This window comes from Mustela putorius, unplaced genomic scaffold, assembly GCF_011764305.1.
Source record: "Mustela putorius furo isolate JIRA1106 unplaced genomic scaffold, ASM1176430v1.1 tig00001069_pilon_pilon_pilon, whole genome shotgun sequence".
Lineage (NCBI taxonomy): Eukaryota > Metazoa > Chordata > Mammalia > Carnivora > Mustelidae > Mustela > Mustela putorius.
The window spans coordinates 2887082-2912504 of record NW_025421558.1 but is presented as its reverse complement, the minus strand read 5'-3'; the positions used below and the strand labels follow the sequence as shown (position 1 = coordinate 2912504).

Sequence of the window (25423 nt, the reverse complement as noted above, 5' to 3'; positions counted from 1 at the left end):
GCCAATATTTTACATTTCCTTACCATTTAATTTAATTGTATATTTTTAAAACTTTTGTAGGACCACAGCTGTTGGTTTCTGTCAGTACAGATCTTTGAGCAGCCCCCTAAGTCAGCACAGCCATAAAATTCTAGTGCAGAGCGTCAAGCCATGCTCTTGTCACTAACCTTCTCATGTCTCCCGCAGGCATCAACAGGAAGGTGGTGTACTCCCTGGCGGACTCTGCCAACGGGTTCTTCTCCATCGACAGCTCATCGGGCATCATCATCCTGGAGCAGCCGCTGGACCGAGAGCAGCAGCCCTCCTACAATATCAGTGTCCAGGCCACCGACCAGAGCCCCGGCCAGGCTCTGTCCTCTCTTGCCACGGTCACCATCACCGTCCTGGACATTAACGACAACCCGCCTGTGTTCGAGAGGAGGGACTACCTGGTCAGTGTGCCTGAGGACACCTCCCCGGGCACCCAAGTGCTTGCTGTTTTTGCCACCAGCAAAGATATCGGCACGAATGCTGAGATTACGTATCTCATACGGTCTGGGAATGAGCAAGGGCGATTTCGAATCAACCCCAAGACAGGTGGGTACAGGCCAACCTGCTCAGAACTCTCAGCTTCAGTATATCCTGCTTCTCTTAGCCTTCTAACTGAACTTTGGGTGGACTCTTTTTCCTCCTCCTCCCTCCCTCCCACTAGAAGCACATCTTCTCATGGCTGGGCCTGCGTGCTGATGTGAGGGGTCCTTCTGGTACCTGCTTCTGGGGATGCCCACTGCCAAGTGTTAAACCCCTAGCTGTGGGCTCATTCAGCAAACACTTGACCTCTAGGTGGGCTCTAGTAATGTCTCGGAGGAGGAAGGCTCGGGATTAGCAATGTTGCTCATAGATGGGGGACAGGAAGTAGTATTTGCATACCAAGCATAAGGGTTTGTTTCTTTCCCTGTCTTTTCTGTTTTTGCTTTGTTTCATTTTTTGTTGTTTTACCTGGATCATTGTGTTTATGTGTGTGCAAGTGCTCCTAGAATCTAGGAGCGCTTTTCCCCGTCCACGCTCAGGCTTCCACTCTCTGGTCACCCACCCAAGCAGATGCTGAAAAGTGGTGTGTGTGTGCACGGTGACACGCAGACCTCATCAGCTCAGCACCCTGGTCAGATGGAACCCGCCCTGTGCTGGAGTCCCGCCCCCTACTCCCAGTCAGAAGACTCCCAGGCCTCGTGCTTTGCAAACTCAGGGACGGTGCCTCATCACCTAGGGAAAACATGTCTAGAAAGAAATCAAGAGAACAAAAAGAGGACACTAGGGCTTTCTTTTTATTAGGGAGTTAACTATTGGGGGCACTTAGGACCATAAAGATAGTAATTCAAGAAACAAGTTTGGGTATTCCTTGAAGAGTAAATATAACTTTCCACTATGTATTTATAATGTTTGTATCAATGTTTTCAAAGCACTTTCATAGATACTCTCATTTGCCTACCTATTCCCCTATAAATAATCTTAGTCAAGGCAGGCCCATTTTTCAGGTAAGAAAGGTAAGTCTCTCCCACTTTCCGTCCGTTGGACACAAGGAAAATGTACTTGTTGAGCAAGGTGGCAAAGGTGGCAAAAATTCTCCTTTGAATAATTCAGTTAACATGAACAGGAAACTATCATAATTAGCAACATTTACTTAACATAGTGAATACGCCAGATTCCTATTAAATTGTTAGTTATTTCTCTCCTTTCCCATGTGAGGAAAACAGAGCTTCGAAGAGGTTAAGTAAGTTCTCCAGCGCCTACTGGGAGTCAGTGGGGGAGCCACGATTTGAGCCCAGATCTTCCTGATTCTGGAATACACATTCTCACTCCATTAGGCCCTACTCTGCTGGGTGGGGGTGGTGCAAAAAAGGGAAGGAGATACAATCCCTGCCATCAGGTTTAGGAAATATTGGTGGAAAGAATTGTTTTTGCTTTGTTTCATTTTTTGATATTGATAGAAGAATTGCATTAGCAGCTTCTCCCAGCAGTAACTCTGTTTATTATGGTCCCTACTTCAAATTAAAATGTATGGGATTTCCCTCATTTAAATATGTGTTAGACTTGGTCTGTCTAGTTGCGGTCATTGTATATGAACACCATGGGGAAATGGTTAAGTGCTGTTTAAGTTTGGCACTGGACAACAAGACTGGAATACAAAACAAAGCACTAAGAGTGGTAACTGCTGAAAAAACTTAATTATGGGGGAAAAGAGGCTCTTGTTATAGGTATGACTTTGTTTCTCACCTTAAATAGAAGGGCAAGTTTAGCAGCTAGGGAAGGTGATGGTTTGGAGATGTGAATGGATGTGACTTACTGATCTTGGTCCTAATGATTGTTTTCCAGTAGGCAGAGAGGTGAATGCCCTTGAGAACAGCTCTGCAGGCAGGACTGTGACCAGTTTCCAGTTGCGGAATGCAGGATTGGGTCACCTCACCAGAAGGGGATATAGTGGGAGGGAGAGGCACTCTCAGAGCCCCTCCAAGGGGTGGCACCTCGCCAGGGACTTTCACCTGTTCTACTGGCTTAATTTGAATTGCACTATGATATGGACACCATGTCCTGTAGTTGTGGACACTAAACTCACATTTACTGTTTGACTGCTAATCCCAGGTATTTGCTTTTCTTTAGGTCACTGTACCTTGAGCTGTCTGAGCTCTTTGTCCTCTTTGTGCTGTAATAGCTTTAGATAAGCACATCATAACTTGGCACAGCACGTTAGTGGTTAATTGAATTCAGCGAAGTCTGTGGCGGGGTGGGGGGGTCATGAAATCACAGCCCCACATCTCAGCTCATTCTCTGTCTGCCTGTGTCCAATTAAAGGATCATCAGGAGACCCTTATCAGGGAAGCTTGTTTCTGTCCCTTTTCCCCAGCCGCATAGAGGCGAATAATGCCAGACAGTTTAGGGCTGCTTGAGAGAAGTTCAGAAACTATTGTAAAAACCGTCAAAGACTTTTTTTGTCCAGTGTTGCATCTGATGGATGGCTGTGTTTTAACTGACAGCATTAATCAGACTCTGAAATGCATTCCACGGGGCATTAAATAAACAGATTCCTGAATATCTACAATTCCTGGCTGGAGATGATGTTATAAATATTCCCATGATTACGGAACTGCTGACCAGTGTTTTTTTCCCCTAATCAAATCTAAAAACTTCCCATTTTTCTTCAAAGGGGGTATTTCTGTCTCTGAGGTCCTGGACTATGAATTATGCAAAAAGTTTTTCCTGGTGGTGGAAGCCAAAGACGGGGGTACACCAGCTCTCAGTGCGGTGGCCACCGTCAGCATCAACCTCACGGATGTGAACGACAACCCTCCCAGGTTCAGCCAGGATGTTTACAGCGCTGTCATCAGTGAAGATGCCTTGGTCGGTGACTCTGTCATTCTGGTAGGTGCCAGTGGGCGGCCCAGATGCCTGGGACTCATGATTCCAAATAGAGTGAAAAAGTGAGCAAAAGTTACCTTGGGTTCTCGTCATACTTTCTGTATTCAGGGTCTTTTTGTCCCCAAGAACTCTAGTCAGTCACCAATCTTTCAGCTGTTCCTTCTTTTATACATTGGAAGGGTCTGATAAATTCGTTTATAGCAAGGTATAAATGACCAATAATTACTTTCTTTCTTGGAGTGTATGTTTTCCAAGAAAACAAAACAGACCATGGAATACATTTGTAATGATAGCTCTCACCAGTTTCTGACCTAAGATAATAAGTTATTACATGGCTAAGGATAAAATAAATTCACCCCCCAACCAGCACACACACACACACACACACACACACACACACGCATCTACAAAGAGTAGGGCAGTTTATATAGGAGCAAGATTAAGATTGATTGGCCACTCTTTTTTTTTTTTTTTAAAGATTTTATTTATTTGTTAGAGAGAGAGAGAGAGAGAGAGCACAAGCACGGGCAGACAGAGTGGCAGGCTAGAGGCAGAGGGAGAAGCAGGCTCCCTGCCGAGCAAGAAGCCTGATGTGGGACTTGATCCAGGACGCTGGGATCATGACCTGAGCTGAAGGTAGCTACTTAACCAACTGAGCCACCCAGGTGTCCCTGATTGGCCACTCTTAAAGGAACTCCTTCTGGAAGGAATTTTTTTTCTAATACCAGTAAGAGCAAGCCATGTGTTAGGAGAACATGGGTCCTCTCAGACTTACAAATTACATGTTGGAAACCATCAGTCCCACGCTTATCATCATCACCATCCCTACTGGACAAGTCCCTTCTGTCTATCCCTATCTTTGGCTCCTGCAGTACCAGTGGTGGACTTCCCAGGCCCTCTCTCCTTCCTGGCTGTGAAGAGACTACTTGCACCCACAGAAATCCCAATATCCCCAAAATGGAGCAGCAGACAGTGGGGCAGGTGTGTTTGCCATGTGGGAAAGGGAATTCTCTTTGGGCTTCCTTAACATGGAAATGCATAGATTTAAAGAATGTCTTGACTTCATGACAGAGACCATTGTTTTGCAGAATTAGAGAAAAAAAAAAATCACCCAACTATCCCTATCAGTTAGCTTTGGCTCTACCCTTACCTGCTCAAGGCCTGAGGAAATTCATGTCTAACGAGCATCAAATGGCAGACAGACAGAAATCACTGGAAAGAAAATGGCGGCTCCAGTAATGACACCTCGCTCATTCAGCCAAGCCGTCAGCTCTTCCAGTGGGGGGTGATCGTTGGCACTTGAGCACAGTGCCTAAGAAGACTGTCCCAGCTATGCCCATTTGTAAGACCTGGGACCCTAAAAATAAACCTTTTCTCGGTCTCTCCTGTAATGGTTTTGTTGTTGTTGTTTTGTTTTTTTGTTTTTGTTTTTGTTTTTTTTGCTTATGTCCCATGAAGCTAGTAGCAGAAGATGCGGATAGCCAGCCCAACGGACAGATTCGTTTCTCTATTGTGAACGGAGATCGGGACAATGAATTTGCCGTGGAGCCTGTCTTAGGACTTGTAAAGGTTAAGAAGAAATTAGACCGAGAACGGGTAAGCTAGTCTGGGCCAGCTCCCCTCACATCCACCCCCGTCCCTTCACTGGAATTCAGCACAGGCTCCCTGAGGAAAATGTAGGAAGATTCTCCACGCCAGATAATGACAGTAAATAGAATGGCCCGAAGGGCAGCATAACATATTGGGGTTAAGTCTTGGAAAGAATTTTCTGCCAATAGATACGGGCAGTTTCTTATTTATGGGTGTTTTAAAGAAAGAGCAAAGGTGTGTCTTTCTGGATGCTTTGAATTTCAGTCCTTCCTAGAGTGAGAAGGCAAGAAAATACCTTCAGCATTGGGATCCTGTGGCCCTGGTCTCATCGGCAGCTTTAGGCCTAGGTGAGAAGTTACAAAAGGACCACCTGAAGATATTTAGGTCAGAAAGAATGATCCAGAAAACTCCTCCTCTGCCAAGGTTAAACTAAGTTTCTAAACATTGTGTGTTTTGACTAAAAATATATGCCTTCGGAGTGAAATTAAATATGGGAAAAGATATCACTAAAAAGAAAAAGAACCTCCCTACGTGGCAGGTACCCATAACTCCTGAAGGATCAGAAGAAAAATAATGTTCGGGTGACAGCAATTGTGTTTGAAACAAAGGCCGAGAGCTGCAGTTCTAATCAGGGGTGGTTTGGCCCCTCCAGGGGACCCTTGGCAATATATGGGGACAGTTTTGGTTGTCCCAAATGGGCAGCAAGGGACATTGGCTTCTAGTGGGTCGAGACCAGGCATGCCGCTAAACATCCTACAAAGGCACAAGCCAGGCCCCAGCAGCCAAGAATTACCTCAGGCCCACATATCAGAGTGTCGAGGTTGAGAAACCCCAATCTAGAGAACCAAGAGAGAAGGTGCCAGTTTTCAGCAGCCCGTGGCCGAGCCTGCAGCACCTCCGAGTGTGGGCAGCAGGACGAAAAGGCTGCCCTTCCTCACTGTCGTCGGCCCTCTGTGCTCTGGCAGGTGTCTGGATACTCCCTGCTTGTCCAGGCAATCGACAGCGGCATTCCTGCGATGTCATCCACAGCCACTGTCAACATTGACATTTCCGACGTGAACGATAACAGCCCAGTCTTCACGCCTGCTAACTATACCGCTGTGATCCAGGTGAGCAAATCTGGGCCTGATACACTCAGCCTTCTTCCTCTGCTATGGTTTACTCATCGTTTTGTCCACTTTTTTTTCTTTTTTCCTATCAACTCATCCTGTTACGAGCCTGGGATGAAAGAGCCTGACTCTACCATAGCAGCTGACTGAGAACCACTGATGAGCACTGTTGCCAATGGCGTCCTTCCAGGGGTGCGGCTCTTTGCAGGCACCAACTCTCCCTACCACAGCCCAGTCAGTGAAGTGGGAGGGAGCAGCAACCCAACCCCCACTTGACAGTGAGGGAGCTGAGGGCCTAAGAGGTTCAGTAGCTCCCCCAAGATCCTGCAGCTTGTAAGTGTCAGAGTCGGGATTTGAACCCAGGTCAGTCCTCTGCAGAAACCACCCTCTTTTCACCCCCACAGCAGGCTGGCTTTCTGCCACTCCATGCAGTCCCGGCAGCAGAGGGAGATTGCTCCAAACTGTCTCATCTCTCCAAGACAGATCGGGTATCAGGAAAGAGCTGCTACTCATTAAAATCAATCTTCCAGAAGCAATTTGCTTAGCACTTTAAATCCACCTGCTCCTTAAAATCACGCTGCAGGATGGAGTAGCTTCCTGCTGGTCTTCTGCTGTGGTGCAGTAGGGGAGTGGGGGTGGGCAGAGATGCCTCTTCTTCCCATGCATTTTTTAATTCAAAAGTTGTTTCATGAGCCCGGTGCTAGGGGCAGAGCTACCCACCCCCGCCCCCACCTTTCCAGCTCCAGGAGGGTCAGGGGATCCAGTCTGGGGATGCTGTGAGCAGGGAGGAGCTAGAGGCAATGGAGATTGATATGCAAGTTGTGGGGGGCGCCTCATAGAGTCCGGAGAACCAGCCATTGTCTCATCCAGTTTGGCCTCAGAATCACCTCCCACGGGGTCTGCAGGCTCTGTGGGTAGAAGGTGAGATGAGAGTGAGCCGGGGCCTGAGGGACCTCTTTGGAATAACATCAAGACTGTGAGTCTGGCCCTCCATGGCCGGCTCCCCACCTCCTCCGCCAAGATGTCCAGGACTCAGGCGGGAGAGGGGAGGTGCACCCCTCTGCTTCTCGCCTCCCACTTCGTCCACGAAATCTGATGCCTTCCCTGGTGGTATTTCGGTCTTCCTCTCCTCTCTGATGCTCTTTCCAGCAGTCCTGCTTGCTTCTCCCTCTCCCGCTTCCACCAAGCTGGCCCCTGGGGTCCACCCCTTCCTGCATTTCCCCTCCTGGAACACCGCTCTCCTGCCAGGCTGCCTCCCACAGTGGCACCGTCCGCCTCGCACAGCCTCTGCACACTCGCCCGGAAACAAAATGGGCTTTGCCTCCTCAACATTCGGGTTTATGACACCCATCGATCAGCTTGACAGACTGTTTTCACGTGCACCACGGGAAGTCAGCAGTGAAAGAAACAAGAATCTCAGCCATGAGCAGTGACCGTGGCTCACAGCAGCGCTGGGGCCTGTCTGCGCTTTCTCTCCCCCTTCCTTCTCAGATGCTGACCCCTGGGGCACACATTCTCTCTCTCTCTCTCTCCCTCTCTCTCCACTGGAGGAAATGGCCTTTATAAAGTGAGCAAACAAATCAATAAATCTGCTGTTTTGTGTGGTGCTGAGTGTGTTGTCACCATGAAACAGTAAATCTACCCTGCACTGAGGCCGCGCGGTGGCGGACAGCAGGGGGATCTGGTGTCTAGTCCTTGATGACCAAAAGGCCACTTGAGAGAAAGAGCAAAATAAGAATCTTTGAAGTCCATTTCTCTTCCTCCTTCAAAGAATGTGCCTCCCTTTTTTCCAACCCAGGATAATTCCCTTATCCCAACACATGGTTTTCATAAGACGAATCAGCACATAGAGCCTGAGTGTGCCTGCCCCAAGCATGACTCCCGTCCACACGGCAGTGTATCACGGTCTCCATCTCTGTGACCCAAACTTACTTAATGCTGAATCAATGTCATCAGCAGGCCTGACTAATGAAACTGACTTCAGGCCCAAAGCTGTGGACTTGCTGAAGTCTAAACAGAGGGGGGCCAGAAAACCAATGCCTAAGCTACAGAGAAATTTAATTTGGCGTTATCGGAGTGAGGAGAACCTTCAACCCTCGGAGGAGTGACAAAGAGCCTTTGTGTTTCTATTCTGGGGCACAGGCAAGAGATGGTTCTGCGAACTAATGCTTGAATGATAACATGAGGGTTTCCAAAAATTCTGATGACTTTAAGGATTTTTGTTCTCTTCATTCTTGGCCTAGGAACCAATCCACCCCCTTTCCCTTTCCTCGAGGAACATGGCAAACCCATGTTCTGAGGGGTGAGGCGTAAAGGCCCGATTCCCACCTGGCATGTGCCTTTGTGTGTTTACTGGGAAGTTGCCAGGAGGTCTCTTTACTTTCTCCCCAGAAAGTTCGATGTTGTGACACTGTGTCACAGTGTTGGGCCTCAGCATGATCTCCTGGTGACAGGATGTGACGAAGGGCCTTCCCATTCTGAAAGGCGGATGTTTTCTTGGCCTGAGAGGGTTTACGATCAACCACTGGTGGGCACCCTGTAGTCGAGAGCCATTGAGGTGAACTCAGGGCCTTTCCAACCTGTGAAGGACAAGATGGAGCCGGTGCCCGTCTGGGAGGTCCTCGTATGCATACCGGCAGCTCCTCAATGCACGGGGCAGTCGTGGGGAGGCAGCCAAGGATGCCGAACATGATGCTTACAGACGCCAGCATGTTTTCAGAAGACAAGATAATATCACAGGGAATCCCTTCTGCTGAAAGCCCTGTTTTCTAGCCGGTAATGATGGGGTTTTTTTTCAGTGTAAAGAGAGGTGTAATTTTATCTTCCTTTTTAATATCCTCTTTTATGCAGGAAAATAAGCCGGTAGGCACCAGCATCTTGCAGCTGGTGGTGACAGACAGAGACTCCTTTCACAACGGGCCTCCCTTCTCCTTCTCTATTTTGTCGGGAAACGAAGAGGAGGAGTTCGTCTTGGACCCGCATGGGATCCTGCGGTCCGCCGTGGTCTTCCAGCACACGGGGTCTCCAGAGTACGTGCTGTGTGTCCAGGTACGGCCCCGTCCTCTGTCCACATCAGGCCCCCGCTCCCTCGTGCTGGTTTCTGTGCCCATCGGATGGGTTTTCTTTGTTGAGCGAGTCAACATAATTCATTACCGTGCAGGAATGTTCCCCTTTTAATCTCAAATTCAATTTCACACCAATAAAAGCAGCTTCTTTGTGTGAAATTGAACAGGAAGGAAGGGAAGCATCCGTGTTCAGAAGGGACATTCCTGTAGCCTGTCCCAGGCAGATAGTCACTGGACCGAAATCTGCATTCTCCAAGTTCCTGGCATTCTAACTGACCCTCAGAGATGACTCGCTGGTCAAGGCTTGCAGCTCTATACCCACTAGAAATTGCCACACACTCCACCTGTCAAAGCTACCTAATGTGATTGAGGCATATCATGGCCTCTGCTTCTGAGGAGACCTTTGTTTGGTGAGTTGTCCCAGGGAGACAGGAGAGGCCAAGTCGGATGGCCATGGTCTCCCAACATGTCAGCTTACTCAAGATGAGTGGCCTATGTAAAGTGAAATAGGACGAAGAGGCAAAAAGGCCGGTATGGAAAGGCTTTGGCCAGGAGCAAGAAGTGAGTTCCCAGGATTGAAGTTTGCATATACGAAGATTTGGGTCCCTTCCATGAAACCAAGTGATTTTTTTTTTTTTTACTCACAGTTGCCACAGAGGGCAACCCAAAGTCATTATTCATGGCAGCAATAATAACAATAATAATTATATTTGGATGGCATTTCGTTGTGTTCATTATTTCTTAGGGTAAGTTACAGCTTGCTCTGGTCCAAGAAACCTTCCAGATTAATGACTTTTGGCTCTGAGCACATCTGTGAATGCTCCAGTTGCTTTCCACTCCTCCAACAATACTATGTAAATAATTTGATATCACAGTAGAGGTACCAAGAGCAAGGAGAGACATTTCGAGCCTTCTCACAGAAGCTAGTACGGTTCCTTGCCTACACTTTCAGACTGGTAGAGAGTAGATTCTGCATCTCAGACTTTGGGAACACCACGGAGAGCTTCCTCGTCCTTGTCCCTAAGGAGAAACTACCTCCAGGTGCTGAGTTTCTACCTTCCTAAGGTCCCTGAGTGCACCAGTTACATTTCCTTTGTCCTTGCCTCACTGTGTCCTGTCCCGCCCTGCATGCTGACTGCTGCAGGAGCCAAAGGTGAGAAATCACTTCTCCTCCTGCAATGCACGTCCTCGGCAATTTCGCGGAACGGGAGCAGGGAATGGAGGAAGGAGCAAACACGGGTAAAGGAATAAACGTCTTCTCGGGAAGTTTGATTGGTTTTCCAATGATTCCGCTCTTTCTGAGTTTCTTGCCTTTCTCCCTCTTGGCTGTTTTAGGCAAAAGATTCGGGCAAACCCCAGCAGGTCTCCCACTCCTACATCCGCGTACGGGTCATCGAGGAAAGTATCCACAAGCCCACGGCCATTCCGCTGGAGATTTACATCGTCACCATGGAGGACGACTTTCCTGGTGGGGTCATTGGGAAGATCCATGCCACGGACCAAGACATGTATGATGTGCTCACGTTTGCCCTGAAATCGGAGCAGAAGAGCTTGTTCAAAGTGAACAGTCACGACGGGAAGATCATCGCCCTGGGGGGCCTGGACAGCGGTAAGTACGTGCTAAACGTGTCTGTGAGCGACGGCCGCTTCCAGGTGCCCATCGACGTGGTCGTACACGTGGAGCAGCTGGTTCATGAAATGCTGCAGAACACCGTCACCATCCGCTTCGAGAACGTGTCCCCCGAGGACTTCGTGGGGCTGCACATGCACGGCTTCCGCCGAACCCTGCGCAATGCCGTCCTCACACAGAAGCAGGACAGTCTGCGCATCATCAGCATCCAGCCCGTGGCGGGGACCACCCAGCTGGACATGCTCTTCGCCGTGGAGATGCACAGCAGTGAGTTCTACAAGCCGGCCTACCTGATCCAGAAGCTGTCCAACGCCCGGCGGCACCTGGAGAACGTCATGCGCATCTCGGCCATCCTGGAGAAAAACTGCTCCGGGCTGGACTGTCAGGAGCAACACTGCCAGCAGGGCTTGTCCCTGGACTCCCACGCGCTCATGACCTACAGCACGGCGCGCATCAGCTTCGTGTGCCCACGTTTCTATAGAAATGTGCGCTGCACCTGTAACGGTGAGTCTGATTTGGAGGCCCCCACCTCTTGCACTACTCCCACCCCCGCTCCTGCACCTCTGCGGGTCTGCATAGACCCCAGTGCCCTTCACATAAGCGTGCGTTCGCTCACTCAACAAAGTGTTTACTGACCACCTATGGTGAGTCAAACCACTGATGCCCGGCCAGGAGCAAGCAAGATGAGGGAATCCCCTCTTCCCGGGGATCAAACAGCTCACTGAGCAGCACAGACCAGCAGGCTAGCAGGTGCCCGGGCACCAAGTATTGCTAGAGGAAGTACAAAATCCTGCAGGAGGACCCATCGAGGAGGAAGGTCTACTGACAAGTTGGGAGAAAGGATAAGTAGGAAACAGACACATGGGAACGGGTAGGGGAGGAAGAACATTCCAGGCCAGGGGGCAGCTTGGATGAGGAAGGTTCAGGGCAGGAGAGAAGCCTACAGCAGGGGAGTGACAGAGATGTTCTGTTACTGGAAGTGGGGGCATGATGACAGATGAGACCTGCGAGCAAGCCCAGGGTTCACACAAGGGCCATTAGCCAGAATGAACGTGGTAGAAATTGTTCCAAGGCAGGAGGAGCCGTGGTAGGCTGATGTGAGGTGAAGAAGTGACAGGATCAGAGCTGTTTTTCGCAAAAAGCGTGCTGGTTGCAGAGGGGAATGAATTAGCTGGGCCCAGGCAAAAGGCAGGCCAACAAGTTAGGAAGCCATGGCTGAGGGTAAGGGCAGTTCAATTTGCTTCAGAGAAAAAACGGACCACACAGAGAGGAGCACAGCCAAGGGAGGGAGTCAGCCCTCAAAGCAGAGGAAATGGAATGGCTCAAGTTTGTTGATGTAACTAGAGTCCCTGAACCTTGACCTTTCCCGGTCAGAGGCCATAGTTGTTCAGAGTCCTGTGCCCATGGTGGTCAGTGAGAAGTGTTACCCTCTGCCTCTTTTCCTCTCTGACACGTAGAGCCATAGATTCACTGCCCTCTTCTAAGAAAATTGCACCCAGAGTTTTTCTAGCCAGCGTGAACTTGACCCAAAAGAACTGGCCAGAAGAGAGGCCATTTGTAAAACATCCCTTTAGGTAAATTGGGGACAGGCAGGGCCCCTGGCCTCTTTCCCTTATAGAAAGTTCTTGGTTGTGGCTTGAAAAACAAGACCATCAGAGCACAGGTCCTGAGATCACAGCTCCTGCCAAGAGATGTTCCAACAGCCTCCCGGCAGCACAGAAAGTGCTCGCCACTCACCCCGTGGTGGTACCCGGTGAATTCTGTGTTCGCATCAGGTGGGTGCAGTGCTGTCTGACCTGTTGAATATGTAAATCAGCTCCAAAGTAACTCAAAACGCGCCGGCTGGAAATGATGCGTTTCTGGCAGGTGCCACCAACATGCAGGATTTATGAGTGCCAGCTGTCCCGGGCTTTACCTAGACTTCCTTTGTAGGCAAACTGATTTATGCACCAAAGCTCTGCTGGGGACTTCCTGCAGTGATTCACGGCAGGGTTCGAAAGAGGTTCACTACAGGACGGGGCAGACCCTGCGGGAGAAACTAAACCAGCTAATTAATCCCTGTGCTCTGAGAACTCGTTTCAGCCAGTAGAAGTGTGTGGTGGCAGCCGTGTGCGAGGCACTAAAGCTTCAATGTGGAAAAGACCCGACCCTGCCCTTAGGAGCTGGCCACTGGGAGGTCAGCTTGCAAGTACTTATTTGCAATAATGAGGTTAAAATGCATGCAGGGAGTAGAAAGGACGGGATCCCTGCTCTCGCCGGAGGGAAGCTCTCTGTGACATTTCTATACCATGGACAGTCTGTGTCCTGGGTCTTGAGGGATGAGTATGAGTTCATCAGGAAGAGTCAGAGGAGGCCCAAATGGGCAGAATTCCTTGAAAGAAGGAACTCAGAAGGGTGATTTTTTTGTTGGAGAGAGGGAGGTTTTTCATGAGACACTAATATTTTTTTTTTAAGATTTTATTTATTTATTTGACAGACAGAGACTACAAGTAGGCAGAGAGAGAGGAGGAAGCAGGCTCTCTGAGGAGCAGAGAGCCCGATGCAGGGCTCAATCCCAGGACCCTGAGATCATGACCTGAGCCGAAGGCAGAGGCTTTAACCCACTGAGCCACCCAGGCGTCCCCTAATATTTTTTTTAAGATTTTATGTATTTATTTATTTAGCACAGAGAGAGAGAAAGATGAAGAAAGAACATAAGCAGGGGCAGAGGGAGGCAGAGGGAGAAACAGGCTTCCCTGCAGAGCAAGGAGCCTGATACGGGGCTCAATCCCAGGACCCTGGGATCATGACCTGAGCCAAAGGCAGATGCGTAAGCCAGGAGCCCTGAGACACTAATGTTTATAATGCAGCTAGTTTCATAGTGGGGTCCCCGCACAGGACTTCTATTCTGTGGTCCCCATACACCTTTCTACTCCCAGTAAATCCAGAAGGCTGGAAGCTTTATTATTATTTTTTTTAATTTATTTATTTGAGAGAGAGAGCACAAACAGAGGGAGCAGCAGACTTGATCCCAGGACCCGGAGATGATGACCTGAGCCAAAGGCAGAGGCTTACCCGACTGAGCCACCCAGGTCCCCATTCCAGAAGCTTTTGTGGTTCAACCCCCAAGCATCCCACAAAGAGACCTTCTTGGTTTGAAAAGAGCATTTCCTCAAAGAAGGCTGTACATGTAGATTCGGGCTCATCTTGGGGTCTCTTCTCACCTTCAAGTCACTCTTGTAATTAAGCTGTAAAATTAAATACTGGATTTTCATAGTAAAAAGACATGGAAAGGTCACCTGGCCCAGACCCATCTTCCACAGGTGATGTATGAGCCTCTCCGCTTGATGGAATGTGGTTGCTCCATGCCCTGCCCAGGGCTGTGTGGCTGGTGGGGGTGGCATGTGGATTCAATTGTCTCTTCATGGGCCCCTCTTAAGAACAAGGGCTCTTCCCTTCCCTGTGTGAATCACGTTCCCAGTGCTGTATGCTTTGTGGAATACTCAGGTGGCCCCGTTTTCCCTGGCAGACCACTGACCAGCATGGGTCTTAACAGAAATACCTACCGCCAGGCCCATACTTCAACATAACGGAGGGTCTCAGGTGCAGACTAGGAATCTATATACATAGCCCTGAGTGATTCTAACGCTGGTAGTCAGGAAAGCAAACGTGGGGAAATCCCATAGCAAGATAAAATAGGAAAGATTTTCTGCAAGTTCAGGGACAAACTCTTAGAAACAGAAATAGCTCTCACTTCTTCTCAGGTGTCCTCTGATAGTGAGGAACTGTTAAAGAAACAGTGAGGAACTGTTAAAGAAACACTAGGCATTTTAGACATTTTCTCGTTTATTGGATAGGGAGGTAATTGAATTCAGTGAATTCCCCCCCCTTAAAACACACAGACACACACGCACACATGTGTGCACACATATGCACAACTAGTATTCACTGCTCCTTGGTTTACCCTGGGAGCTTGGCAGATACAGTAAATGGACTTCTCCACCATTGGTGGAATAATTACAATGGTAAGGACAGGTAGCTGCCTGTTTTGGTCTGTGTCGCAGTATTTATAGAGATCTGGCCTCAATATACTCCTCCCCACTTCCACCTCCTCTTTCTCTCCTGCACAGTTTTTTAGGTCCAATTAACAAAATTAGCATCATGAACCAAAATGCTGAGTGGCTTTGACTAAATGAAAGCAGACTTGAATTTTAGTGCCAAATCAGCTCATTAAATTCCAGCCACCATCAAGCATCATGTTTGAACTGAACTTCAAGAGACACAGAGTTCTGATGTCACTAGATGACTCCTGGTGAACTTTACAAGTTCAGTGAATATCAGCACTTCAGGAAGAAAGCCTGAAGGGAACGATGGGTGCCCTATGGGCTGTCCCTGATGCCCTGCCCCCTTGCTGTCCCATAGGGCTGTGCCAGTTGTTCATTTTTTAAAAAATGTCAATGACTTTTCAAAAGTTCAATATAGGCATGCCTGGGTGGCTCAGTTGGTTAAGCGTCTGCCTTCAGCTCAGGGCATGATCCCCAGTGTCCTGGGATCGAGTCCCACATTGGGCTCTTTGCTCAGTGGGGAGCCTGCTTCTCCCTCTGACTTCTCCTACTTGTGGTCTCTGGCTCTTTCTCTCTGACAAATAAATATATAAATTCTTTAAAAAGAAAAAAAACAGAAGTCTGAATAAAAATCTGTCAAAAAGGAGACAGTTGTCCAGGAGAATGGACTCCCTAGGAGACCACTGGAGCTTAAGACCAGGGTGTTGATGGCAGTGACAGCCAGAGCTCTGAACAAGGTAAAGGGAGCATTGGCCATGGGGGAAGCATGGCGGTGGCCAGGCTGAGTGTGAGCAGCAGCAGTCCTGCTCTCAACCGTGGCCTGTGGCGTTGTCACAAGAGATTGTTCAGGGAGGGGAGAGCCACACTGGAGCACATCACTGAGTGTGATGCCCACTGAGCTAGATCTGAAAGGATGCCTAGAATCACGCACGTGCTCCAGGCCGAGAAGCATGAGAGCCAAGGCATGGAGGGGAGAAGCAACAACAAGTTTAACAACTAACATTTATTGAGTGGTGACCAGGGACTGTGCTGTTTTTCCAACATACAAAATGGCATTTAACCTTTCTAATAACCGTAAAGGCAGAGTATCATGAACTTTCCTCAAAAGTTAAGGAGATTAAGACTTGGGAAGATCAGTGGACTTGCTTAAATTCACAGAGCTACGCCAATGGCTGCACCATGATTTGTAGCGGGCAGCCTCAAACATGGCTCCCTACTACTTCTGCAACCATTTGAAAGGACCTTCAAGGTTTCCAATCCAACCTCTCTCCCATGACAGACATCCCGTTAACTACGTTCCTGACACGGCAATTCAGCCAGCCTCACAAGCTCGCAATTTGGACCCGAGATGATCTTCTCTCTCCTAGTACACCCAAATCCACCTTCTTCTCATGTCACCCAGCTCCATCCATTAGAACCATCCAGAACCTGACCTGTCTAACTCCTCCTGTACAAGCTGCCCTCCAGATATTAAAGGGCAGTGGTTGTGACCCCTTGAATCCTCTTTTCCTAGGCAAACTGCAGAAGTTCCCTTGCTCCTTGGCTGCAAACAGAAGCTAGAAACAGTTGTAGGTGGTGTTGTTAGGGCAGAGAAGAGGGACAAAGGAGGGGTTCCTCAGTCCTACTGGAGGAGTCCACGAAAGGCATTAGTAGCAGTGAAGCTTGTCCTACTAGGTCTTTGCCAGACAGGGGATGCAGTGAAGAGAAGGACCCAGAGATCTGGGGCATCCTTTCATTTGCTTATTCACTCAGCAGTGACATGAAGACTTTACCAGGCCCTGGGCAGGATGCTAGAGGAATAGGGGTAAGTGAGGCTGCTGTGGCTCCTGTCCTCATGAAGCATGAACCAGCATCATGCCCTGGACACATGGCAAGGATGGTGAGGAGTCAGGGTAGTCCAGTACAGGGGGACAGGCACATGGAGTCTGTGATAGGCAATCACAGTAATGAACTTTTTTATTTTTTTTTTTTGAAGATTTTATGTATTTGAGGAGAGAGAGAGAGCCTGAGAGGAAGAGGGATCATGAGCAAGGGGGAGGGGTAGTAGGGGAAAAAAGACTCCCCACTCAGGGAACCTGATGCAGGACTCAATCCCAGAACCTGGGATCATGACTCAGGCCGAAGGCAGACACTTAACCGACGGAGCCATCCAGGGGCTCCTTAATGCACTTCTAATAAGCACCATAAAATAAAATGACGAAGACTTCTGTGAGGCAGTATGACATGTTAAACTTAGCCTTGGTGAGTTTTTAAAAAGCAGAGAAAAATCTGAGATTGGGTTTGCCTTGGGCTGGGGTTCGTTAAGGCTAGCACTCAGAGAAGAAAGCCAACAGTCCTCAACCCAGTGGTTTCAAATAACCTTCAGTGTAGTTTTTGAATCTTAACCTGGAAACTGGGACATTTCCATTTTACATTCATAACAGCAATGTCTCTGCAGCTCCCTCATCTCCAACACACACAAGTCCCCAAATGCCAGGAGAGGGTTAGAGGTGTCTACACTGGTGATGACACCAGCTTCCCAGAGTGTGGATCTTCCCTTATATATTCCACCCACACACAACTGCCCCGGAGAGGATGTCTTAAAATTAAATTCAAGCAAAATCATCTGGAAAATACAGCTGAGCCAAGCAAACACCATTCCAGATGATTCTGCGCTTGTGGGAGAACCCTAAGAGACCACTTCAAACCCGAGACCTCTGGAGAATATGTTTTAAAACCTCATGCAGGCCAGGAATTAAGAGGAGAGCTTACTAATTTGTGCAGTATTTGCTAAGACATGGCATCTTGGCCAAGTGTGTGAATTGAGGGCGTAGGATATTTACCCTTCAGTTTTGGAACCAAAGTATAATGAGGCAGAAAACGTACATCAAGGGGTTGAATTAGCTCAAAGTGTTGGTGAAAATAATGACTGGTGGATACTGATGTATTTGCTCAAGGCATAGACTTTATCCTGGGGGCTGTGAGAATTCTGGGGAGACAAGGGAAAGAGCCATAAATACGGCAGCGAGAACCTCCAAAACCCCCAGAGAATCATGATTCTCTGGGCAGTTTCCAAAGCTCTGAAGCTTCTGCTCCAGGGAATTAAACATTGTCAGCTCTGTGAAAAGTGACCTAAATTTCCACCTGAGCAACACTTCAGAACGTGGAAACCTTCTTTTGGACAGTAGCCACATCCTCTGCACCTTTCTCTTGTCCAAGGCTGCATACAAGGCCACCTTTGCCTTAGACAAGGTGGCCAAGGGTCTGACCCCCCATAGTGGCCTGGGACGCTGGCTAATAAAATGCTCCAGGCCTTAGCTTGTACCTCCCAGGCACACAGTATTTCATATCATCTATCAATTTACAAATCATGAATTTGACCCAAAAAAGACAGCAAGAGAAAGATGACATTTGAGTTCAGGCTTCTGCCATAGGGCTGAATACAACTAGCATCTCCAGTTTTGAGACCTTGTACTAATTTGTTTTTACTTTCAGTTTTTCCCTTTAAAAAAATTGCCTTCGTGGGATTCCTGGGTGGTTCAGTCTGTTAAGCGTCTGCCTTCAGCTCAAGTCATGATCCCAGGATCCTGGAATCGAGGCCTGCATCAGGCTCCCTGCTCAGCGAGGAGCCTGCTTCTCCCTCTGCGTCTGCTGTTCCCCCTGCTTGTGTTGGCAGTATCTCTCTCTGTCTCTCCTACACACACACACACACACACACACACACACACACACACACACAAATAATAAATAAAATCTTTAAAAAGTAGAATAAAAACTGCCTTCACATACACACACATTATACACCCATTTAACCCTCACAATTCTATGAACAATTATTAGCTTCATTTTTCAGAAAAGGGGATCAAGACTCTCAGAAGTCAACTGACCTGTTCAGAGCCACACAGTGAATGAATAAGTGGCATAATTGGTCAGAGCCAAGATCCAGCCCACTACTTGCACCACAGATCCTGTCCTGTTAAACTGCGCTGGCTTCTTGAGGGGACCTGGGCACGGGGAGCAGAGAGTTCTCTGCCTGCTGCGTGTTCTCAGAGTGGCGAGACATCCCATCCTTCTGTCCTGCTGCAGCAAACCGGCATCAGTTGGTTTGATCAAGCGGCCCCCTTCTCCCTTCACACTCGCTCTGGCTCCAAACTGATTGATGCCTGGAGATGCGGAACGTGTAGGTCTAGAGAGTTCCCCTCCCCCAGCTGTCACCGATCACAGTGCAAGTTAATTAAACCTGGATTATTTAATGATAGTTAATAAGATAAACTTCCTCCCAGAGGCCAATGGGACCTGACCCTACTGTCTCGTAACTATTACTATAGTTAGGCACCGAGTGCTACCAGAAAGAGGGTCTTTCAGACTCACAATAGTGTCTATACTTCCATGAGAGGGGAATGGAATAAACATGGGATTTCTAAAAACAAGTTGACCCATCAGCATCCATATAAAGCATACTGGGTTCCATGTTGCTGGAGAAGGTAGGGCTTTGGCTGAAGAGAGGCTTATTATCCCCAGGAAAGTGTCCTCAGGACCCAAATATCTGGGTATACCTGAAGTCGAGGGACATATGACAGTGTTCAGCATTGGTGTACAAAGGTCAAGTCCCTCTGACAATGTACATGTCAGAAAGGACCTAGTGCCTTATCCTAACTGATAGGGAGGGAAGAAATACAATATTGTACATGGGGGTTATTCAGTTTAGGGAGAACTGTTTTTTGTAGCCAGACGTCTCTATTCAGAATAGGCCTTCTTCTGCGCACGTGCTCACATCTGTCCCCAGCTAAGGAGTACATTACGTTCTACACCAACCTCCAGACTTCTAATCTGCCTTCCTGCTCTTTTGAGCCACAGGAGAGCAAACCGACTGTGAGCAGAGTGAGCTGACAGCAGCAGCTGGAGTCCGAATGTTTATGACTGCTCCCGGCCCGGGCTGGGACTTGGCAGGGGGCAGGCCCCAGAGGATTTTTAATGCATCAAGAGATAGTTCACTTGCCAAGAACTGTCCCCTTTGCCTTAAAAAGCCTATTAAAAAAAAGAAAAAGAAAGAAAGAAAAAGAGCCTATTGAAGTCAATGGCTGTTAGAATGAATAGATATATACTTACTATGTATCTAATATGTATATTAATGTTATTACTTTTTAAATGCTCATATTATAATACTTTACTGTAATTTTTTTACATATCCTCCAGCTAGAGTTTTTATAATGGGCATTGAATCTTACATAATCCATTAATTTAGTGGATGTAATTATATGGGTTCCACGGTTATAACACAAGAGAAAAGAAAAAGCTGTGAGTTTGAACCCCAGCTGCTGGTCTGAGTGGCTTTGGCTTTACCCCAAGATAAGAGAGATGGTGACAGAGTAAGAAGCCTGTGCCAGCTACCAGAGCAGGGCTGATGGTAAGAGAAGAGGCAAAAAAAAAAAAAAAGTGGATAAAGGGAGAAGTACTCAAATCCTGTTTTAATGTGAAATATTTTGTTTAGTTTTTATTATATATGCTTATAGCTGTTTGTTTGTTTGTTTGTTTTAATCTCACCATAATTCCTGCAGAAGAAAATAGCTTTCCTGTCATGAGTCTGAAATCATCTAGCCCTCTCTTCCCCCTCTGAAATAATGGCTTTTAAATGGGATTTTTGATAATGCACGGTTTCTTAACAGTGGAGACTTGCACTAGAGCAGAAATGGGGTCTATGCTTCTGTGTCTCAGAAATGTAGAAATGTAGAGAAAGCTATCTGCCGGTGGGCAAAAGTAGGACATGGAAAAAGTCATGTCCATGGAATGGGAAGAAATGGATTTCTTAACTACGTAAATTACTGTTTCTGTGTGCAACTGGAAGGCGAGGCCAAGGTAATTCAGAATTACATCTATTGGATGAGATCCATTTTGTGATTCATCTATGCACATGGCCTCCTCCATGTGGCCAAGGTTAGCGTTGGGCTGAGGTAGCATCTCTGAGCATATACTACCCAGTCCACATTTAGGAGCAACCTGGAAGTGCCCAAGGCCACCCAAAACTGAAATGAAGCCATGTATGGGGACAGCAAAAAGTCAGCTGGCAGAGTTATGAACTCTTCGTGAATGAGCATTAACACACACAAGCAGTCAAGCCACGGGCTACGGCTGGCTCATTCCCATGTAACACAGCCCCTTTTTCCTCAAAGGACCTCATTCTTCAAGCCTGAAGTTTAAAACACTCCCTTCTTTGGTGAGGACCTCTGACATTCTCCCAGGAAACACAGTTGTCCCTTCTCTGGTTGCATTCCCAGACTTCTATCAAGGCAGTTACCTCATTGCATTGTCTTCATGTGTTTGCTGGTTGTTTCCTGGAGGGAGGAAGAGATGGCATGGTTTCCTTTCATCTTTGTATGTCCAGGCTTCACGCACCTGGGTGGTTCAGTTGGGTAAGTGTTGGCCTTCAGCTCAGGTCATGTTCTCAGGACCCTGGGATCGAGCCCCGTGGCAGGGGCTCTCTCTCTCTCTCTCTCTTTCTCTTTCTTCCAAAGAAAGAAATATATAATCTACGTGTCCAGGCTTCTCACTTCTTTGGCCCTAAAAAAATTATTTGCTGAATGAATGCACCAAAAATCATTTTAAAACTGGTTATCCAAAGCCCTTTGAAGCAGATCGTAAGGTGGTAGAACAGCTGTTTGAAGCTGCATAAATATTGATAGATACATGGCAGGAGTAAAGATTTCTTGGGACGAAAATAGGAAGATGTATTTTGGGGCACTTAGGTCTTTTAGAACCATTTGTAGAGATCATTCCAAATTTTCAGTTGCAAATCCCTTCATCTTCTAAGACTTTGTAAGCTGGATCCTTGCCAGGAGGATCTTTTATGGCTGAGCTCTAAACCGGTGGAAAATAGGATTTATGAATTCTGAGTTTGCTGGAGCTACTTATACTGCTCTTCTCGAGGATTACAGTTTTTAAATGTTTCTATGTAGTTCGCATTAAATGTCTGCTTTCTCCTGGACAAAGAAATGACCGTATAAGGGGACAATATGCTTAATGACGAGCAAGGAGGAGGCTGGATGGGAGTTTGGTAACGGGTCACATCCTCCCAAGGAAGAAAGCTGCTGAGGTCCGGGCATTCGTGGTTCGTAGAGAAGGTGCCGCTTTAGGCCACTGCTAACCCAGTTCCGACAATCTTTCGTTCCTTTCTCCTTTCCTACCGTCCTTTTACTGCCTAAACTCTCACCACATGGAAAGCGACCTACTCGTTTGAAATAGCTGAGACTTCTGAAACGTGCCCTTCCTCCTGTGGACTCCCCATTTATCCTCACCACAGTTCAGAAATGACTCACTTGGGTCCTGGATGTTGCCTTCATTGGCTGATCTGCTTTCCAGGCTTTTCTTTCTGAGGGATTAACCTTCCATCTCACTGGGCTGTGAGCATCGAACAGGTAGCCAGAAAACGTGCTTTTGCCAGCGATAATTCGACTGTTTTTGATAGACGGTGGGGCACCTTTATCGCAAATCCATACAAAAGCAGGTAGCAAAAGGGATTAGGAAACAATGGGAATTGTGTTTGCCCGATTTAGAATTAGTCATACTTTTCTTTAGAAACACTTTTTTTTTTCCCCCTCTGAAAACAATAGCCAACATCTTCCGAAGCAGCCCCTGAAGTTTTTTCAGGGCAGGAAAGAAAAACGGTGTAGGACAACTGGGAACTCCAGCCATGCATCCGGGTAGTTCCTCATGAGCAGAACCCCGCTCTAATAAATATGTCCAGAGCCCGCGCAGTGTGCCCTTTTCTCAGCTGACGCTGGTCCAGTTACAACCTTAGCATATCTGAACCAAAAAGGAAGAGTTCCATTTATTCTTTGAGGCCAGCCTACTTCAGGCTGGCTGTGAGCTCTTGGCAGATGCAGGGACGTTGGATGGTCACTCACAGCAGCTGAAGCCCATTCGGGTGCTCTCACTTCTGGGTGGCCTCTTTGCCTCTTAACCCAGAGCCTGTAGAGCCCAGCTCTGGAACCATCCCGGTACCGACTAGGATGTGAGGTGATTCCCTCCATACTGATCATGTGTGTTCCCTTTCGTCACAGGAGGACTGTGCCCGGGGTCCAACGATCCTTGCATGGAGAAGCCATGTCCGGCGGACATGCAGTGTGTGGGTTACGAAGCCAGCAGGAGACCGTACCTCTGCCAGTGTCCACCAGGGAAGCTCGGAGAGTGCTCAGGTGCAGAGGGGGTGGAATTATTAAATCTGAAGCACTTGCCCTTGAGTAAATGACTCTGCCCTAGCTCTTCAGGCAAGCATTTCTGTCTGCATGCAATGTTCACTGTCAGGGGCCCCCAGCTAACATCTGCCCTCCCTGTACTTGGGATTTAGTCCAGCTTCAGCTTGTGCTCAGGAAACGTGCAATGACCATGGACTCCTTGTATAACAAGAGGACCACAACATGTGTTTCCGATGATGTCGCACGGACGTTAGAAGTGTAAAATGGAAAATAGAAGGCCGTGGGTTAGGCAGAGGGTCAGAGTATCCATGGCATGGCCTTTGATGGTCAGATGGCTGCAGAGCCAGAGCCCCAAAGCAGAGCTCGCCAGAAGGTACAGTTGACCTAGTGCAGTTGACCTCCCATGGGGTAAGCCCAGCCTAGATCACCAAGGGAGCGGACTCTCTGCTCCATGTTCCCGAAAGGGCAGGTGCTCATCTCTGTTTCCTAAAGGGGGAAAAAAAAAAGAGAGAAAAGGAAAGAAAGAAACATATTTATGTTATTTTGATCCAAATATCCTGTTACTGATCCTCCCTTAATCCCAATACTAAAGTTGATTTGCATATTCCTTATCACATCTAAACTCTAGGAGTATTCATTTTTGGTACCAGTAGGACTCTTTCTGGTAGAAAGTCTATGTAATATACAGTTACACTGATACCCTTCTTGGAATCCAAGAAATATTTATGAAGTGGGGATTATAATAGCAATTAGAGGGGGAATACAGAACAGTGATGCCTGCCACATGCAAGGCATTTTCCTAAGCAGTGGGCTCTAGAAATTCAGTCTCTGCAAAGATAAAGAACTGTTCTCAAGCATGGGAGCCAAAGCTCTTTCATAGATGATGTCAGGAGCAGAGCTGCTTGCAAAGTGAAGAGGTCACCGGCATACTTGCCTTTGACATCCTCTAGGGTTCAGAGTTGAAAGATACTTAGGCTGACCCCATCCCTACACATACCCTGGGCACAAAGCAGGTGGGTATGTAGGGGTAACAAGAAAGCCAGCACATCTCCTGACTTCAGATGTCACTTTCTGCCCATCTCCCTTCTCTTTGCTATCTAGAAAATTTGTGATTGTCCATGACTTTCATCCATTGGATGTATTTTCACACTTGCCAACTCTTATCCCAGCAAGACAGCTTTTCAGCATCATAAGGTTGAAGTCAGTACAAAAGAGGGTGAACTCAGAATGGGATGACTTGAGTAGGACTTTGGATTCTGAAAGGGCTAGCCTTAAAATTCACGGTCAAAAAGTAGAACTGTGATGACACAGGAGCAAGACATGAACTTCCTTCTTCCAACATTAGAGTAAATGACATCAGTTGACTGTTTGGCATTCAGACACTCGGGAAGGGGCTGCTCTTTGCAAGTGGACTTATCTTTCCCTTATTTCATGGAGTGGCAAGTTTTTGAGTGTCTGAGTGGCTGACAGTGGGCAGGAAGGGCATTATCTATTAACAGTGCTAATTTTAGAAAGGGGGAATTGAGACTCTAAGAGAAACCAGTTTATAGGATTCACCAAGTTTCCCTTGGCATGAGACCACTGGGATTTTTTTTTTTTTTTTTTTTTTTTTTTGGTAGCTGAAATTAATTTTTTTTTTTTCACTTCGGAATTAAGCTGTGACCTGAAGTGGAGAGAACCCGTTTTTAATCAAAAGCGGCTTCTCCTCAGTGCCTTCATTAACTTCCCACGGTCTTTCATCAACGTGCTTGGTGGTTGTTGGGTGATCTCTTGAGTCTCTGACCGTGTCTGGATGTTGCCAGTATATATGTCTTCTCCTAATGGTCTTCTCAGGGCACACTTCTCTCAGCTTTGCTGGAAACAGTTACATCAAATACCGGCTGTCTGAAAATAGCAAAGAAGAGGACTTTCGGCTCGCTCTGCGTCTGCGCACCCTGCAAAGCAACGGGATTATAATGTACACCAGAGCAAATCCCTGCATAATTCTGAAGGTAATTAAAATGGGTTATCTTTTCCTGCAGTCAGTTCTCATGTTAATATTTTGGCTCTCGGACTGGGGCCTGAAATCTTTTTTGTCTTTTAAGTTCTGAAGACCAGAAACTGGCTGGAGGGCAGAGCGGAGCAGCCGTGGTCCTGGGAAGTGCGCCAATATCCCATTTCCTTTTTATACGTTCGGCTTCAGAATAGGCTCTTCGGATATTGGGGCATCTCTCTCTAGAGTGGTTTCAAGGGCTGCCCTCCTTGGAGCTGTAATCATGCCACAGTTCATTAGAATGCACTTCCTAATCAATTCCACGGCAGGGGTGGTCCTTTAAAAAGATTGGCTGTCTCCTCTTCTCCCGCACGGGCTTATCCCCCACTGACCCTGAAGGTGACTTCTGTTCTTACTCGGGGAGGAAGTTGGAGACCTAGGGTGGAGGAG

At 47.6% G+C, this 25423-nt stretch overlaps 1 protein-coding gene across 3 annotated transcripts in view; it reads left to right on the top strand.

Moving 5' to 3' along the window:
* Window positions 1–25423, top strand: part of FAT3 (FAT atypical cadherin 3) — a 660150-nt gene that overhangs the window by 598005 nt on the left and 36722 nt on the right. For all 3 annotated transcript variants that reach the window (XM_004763574.3, XM_004763573.3, XM_045087202.1), the window contains exons 14-21: window positions 187–576; window positions 3182–3396; window positions 4852–4989; window positions 5949–6092; window positions 8943–9140; window positions 10493–11291; window positions 22867–23001; window positions 24835–24992. In XM_004763574.3, coding sequence (XP_004763631.1) covers window positions 187–576; window positions 3182–3396; window positions 4852–4989; window positions 5949–6092; window positions 8943–9140; window positions 10493–11291; window positions 22867–23001; window positions 24835–24992 — 2177 coding nt within the window. The remainder of the gene's footprint in view (window positions 1–186; window positions 577–3181; window positions 3397–4851; window positions 4990–5948; window positions 6093–8942; window positions 9141–10492; window positions 11292–22866; window positions 23002–24834; window positions 24993–25423) is intronic.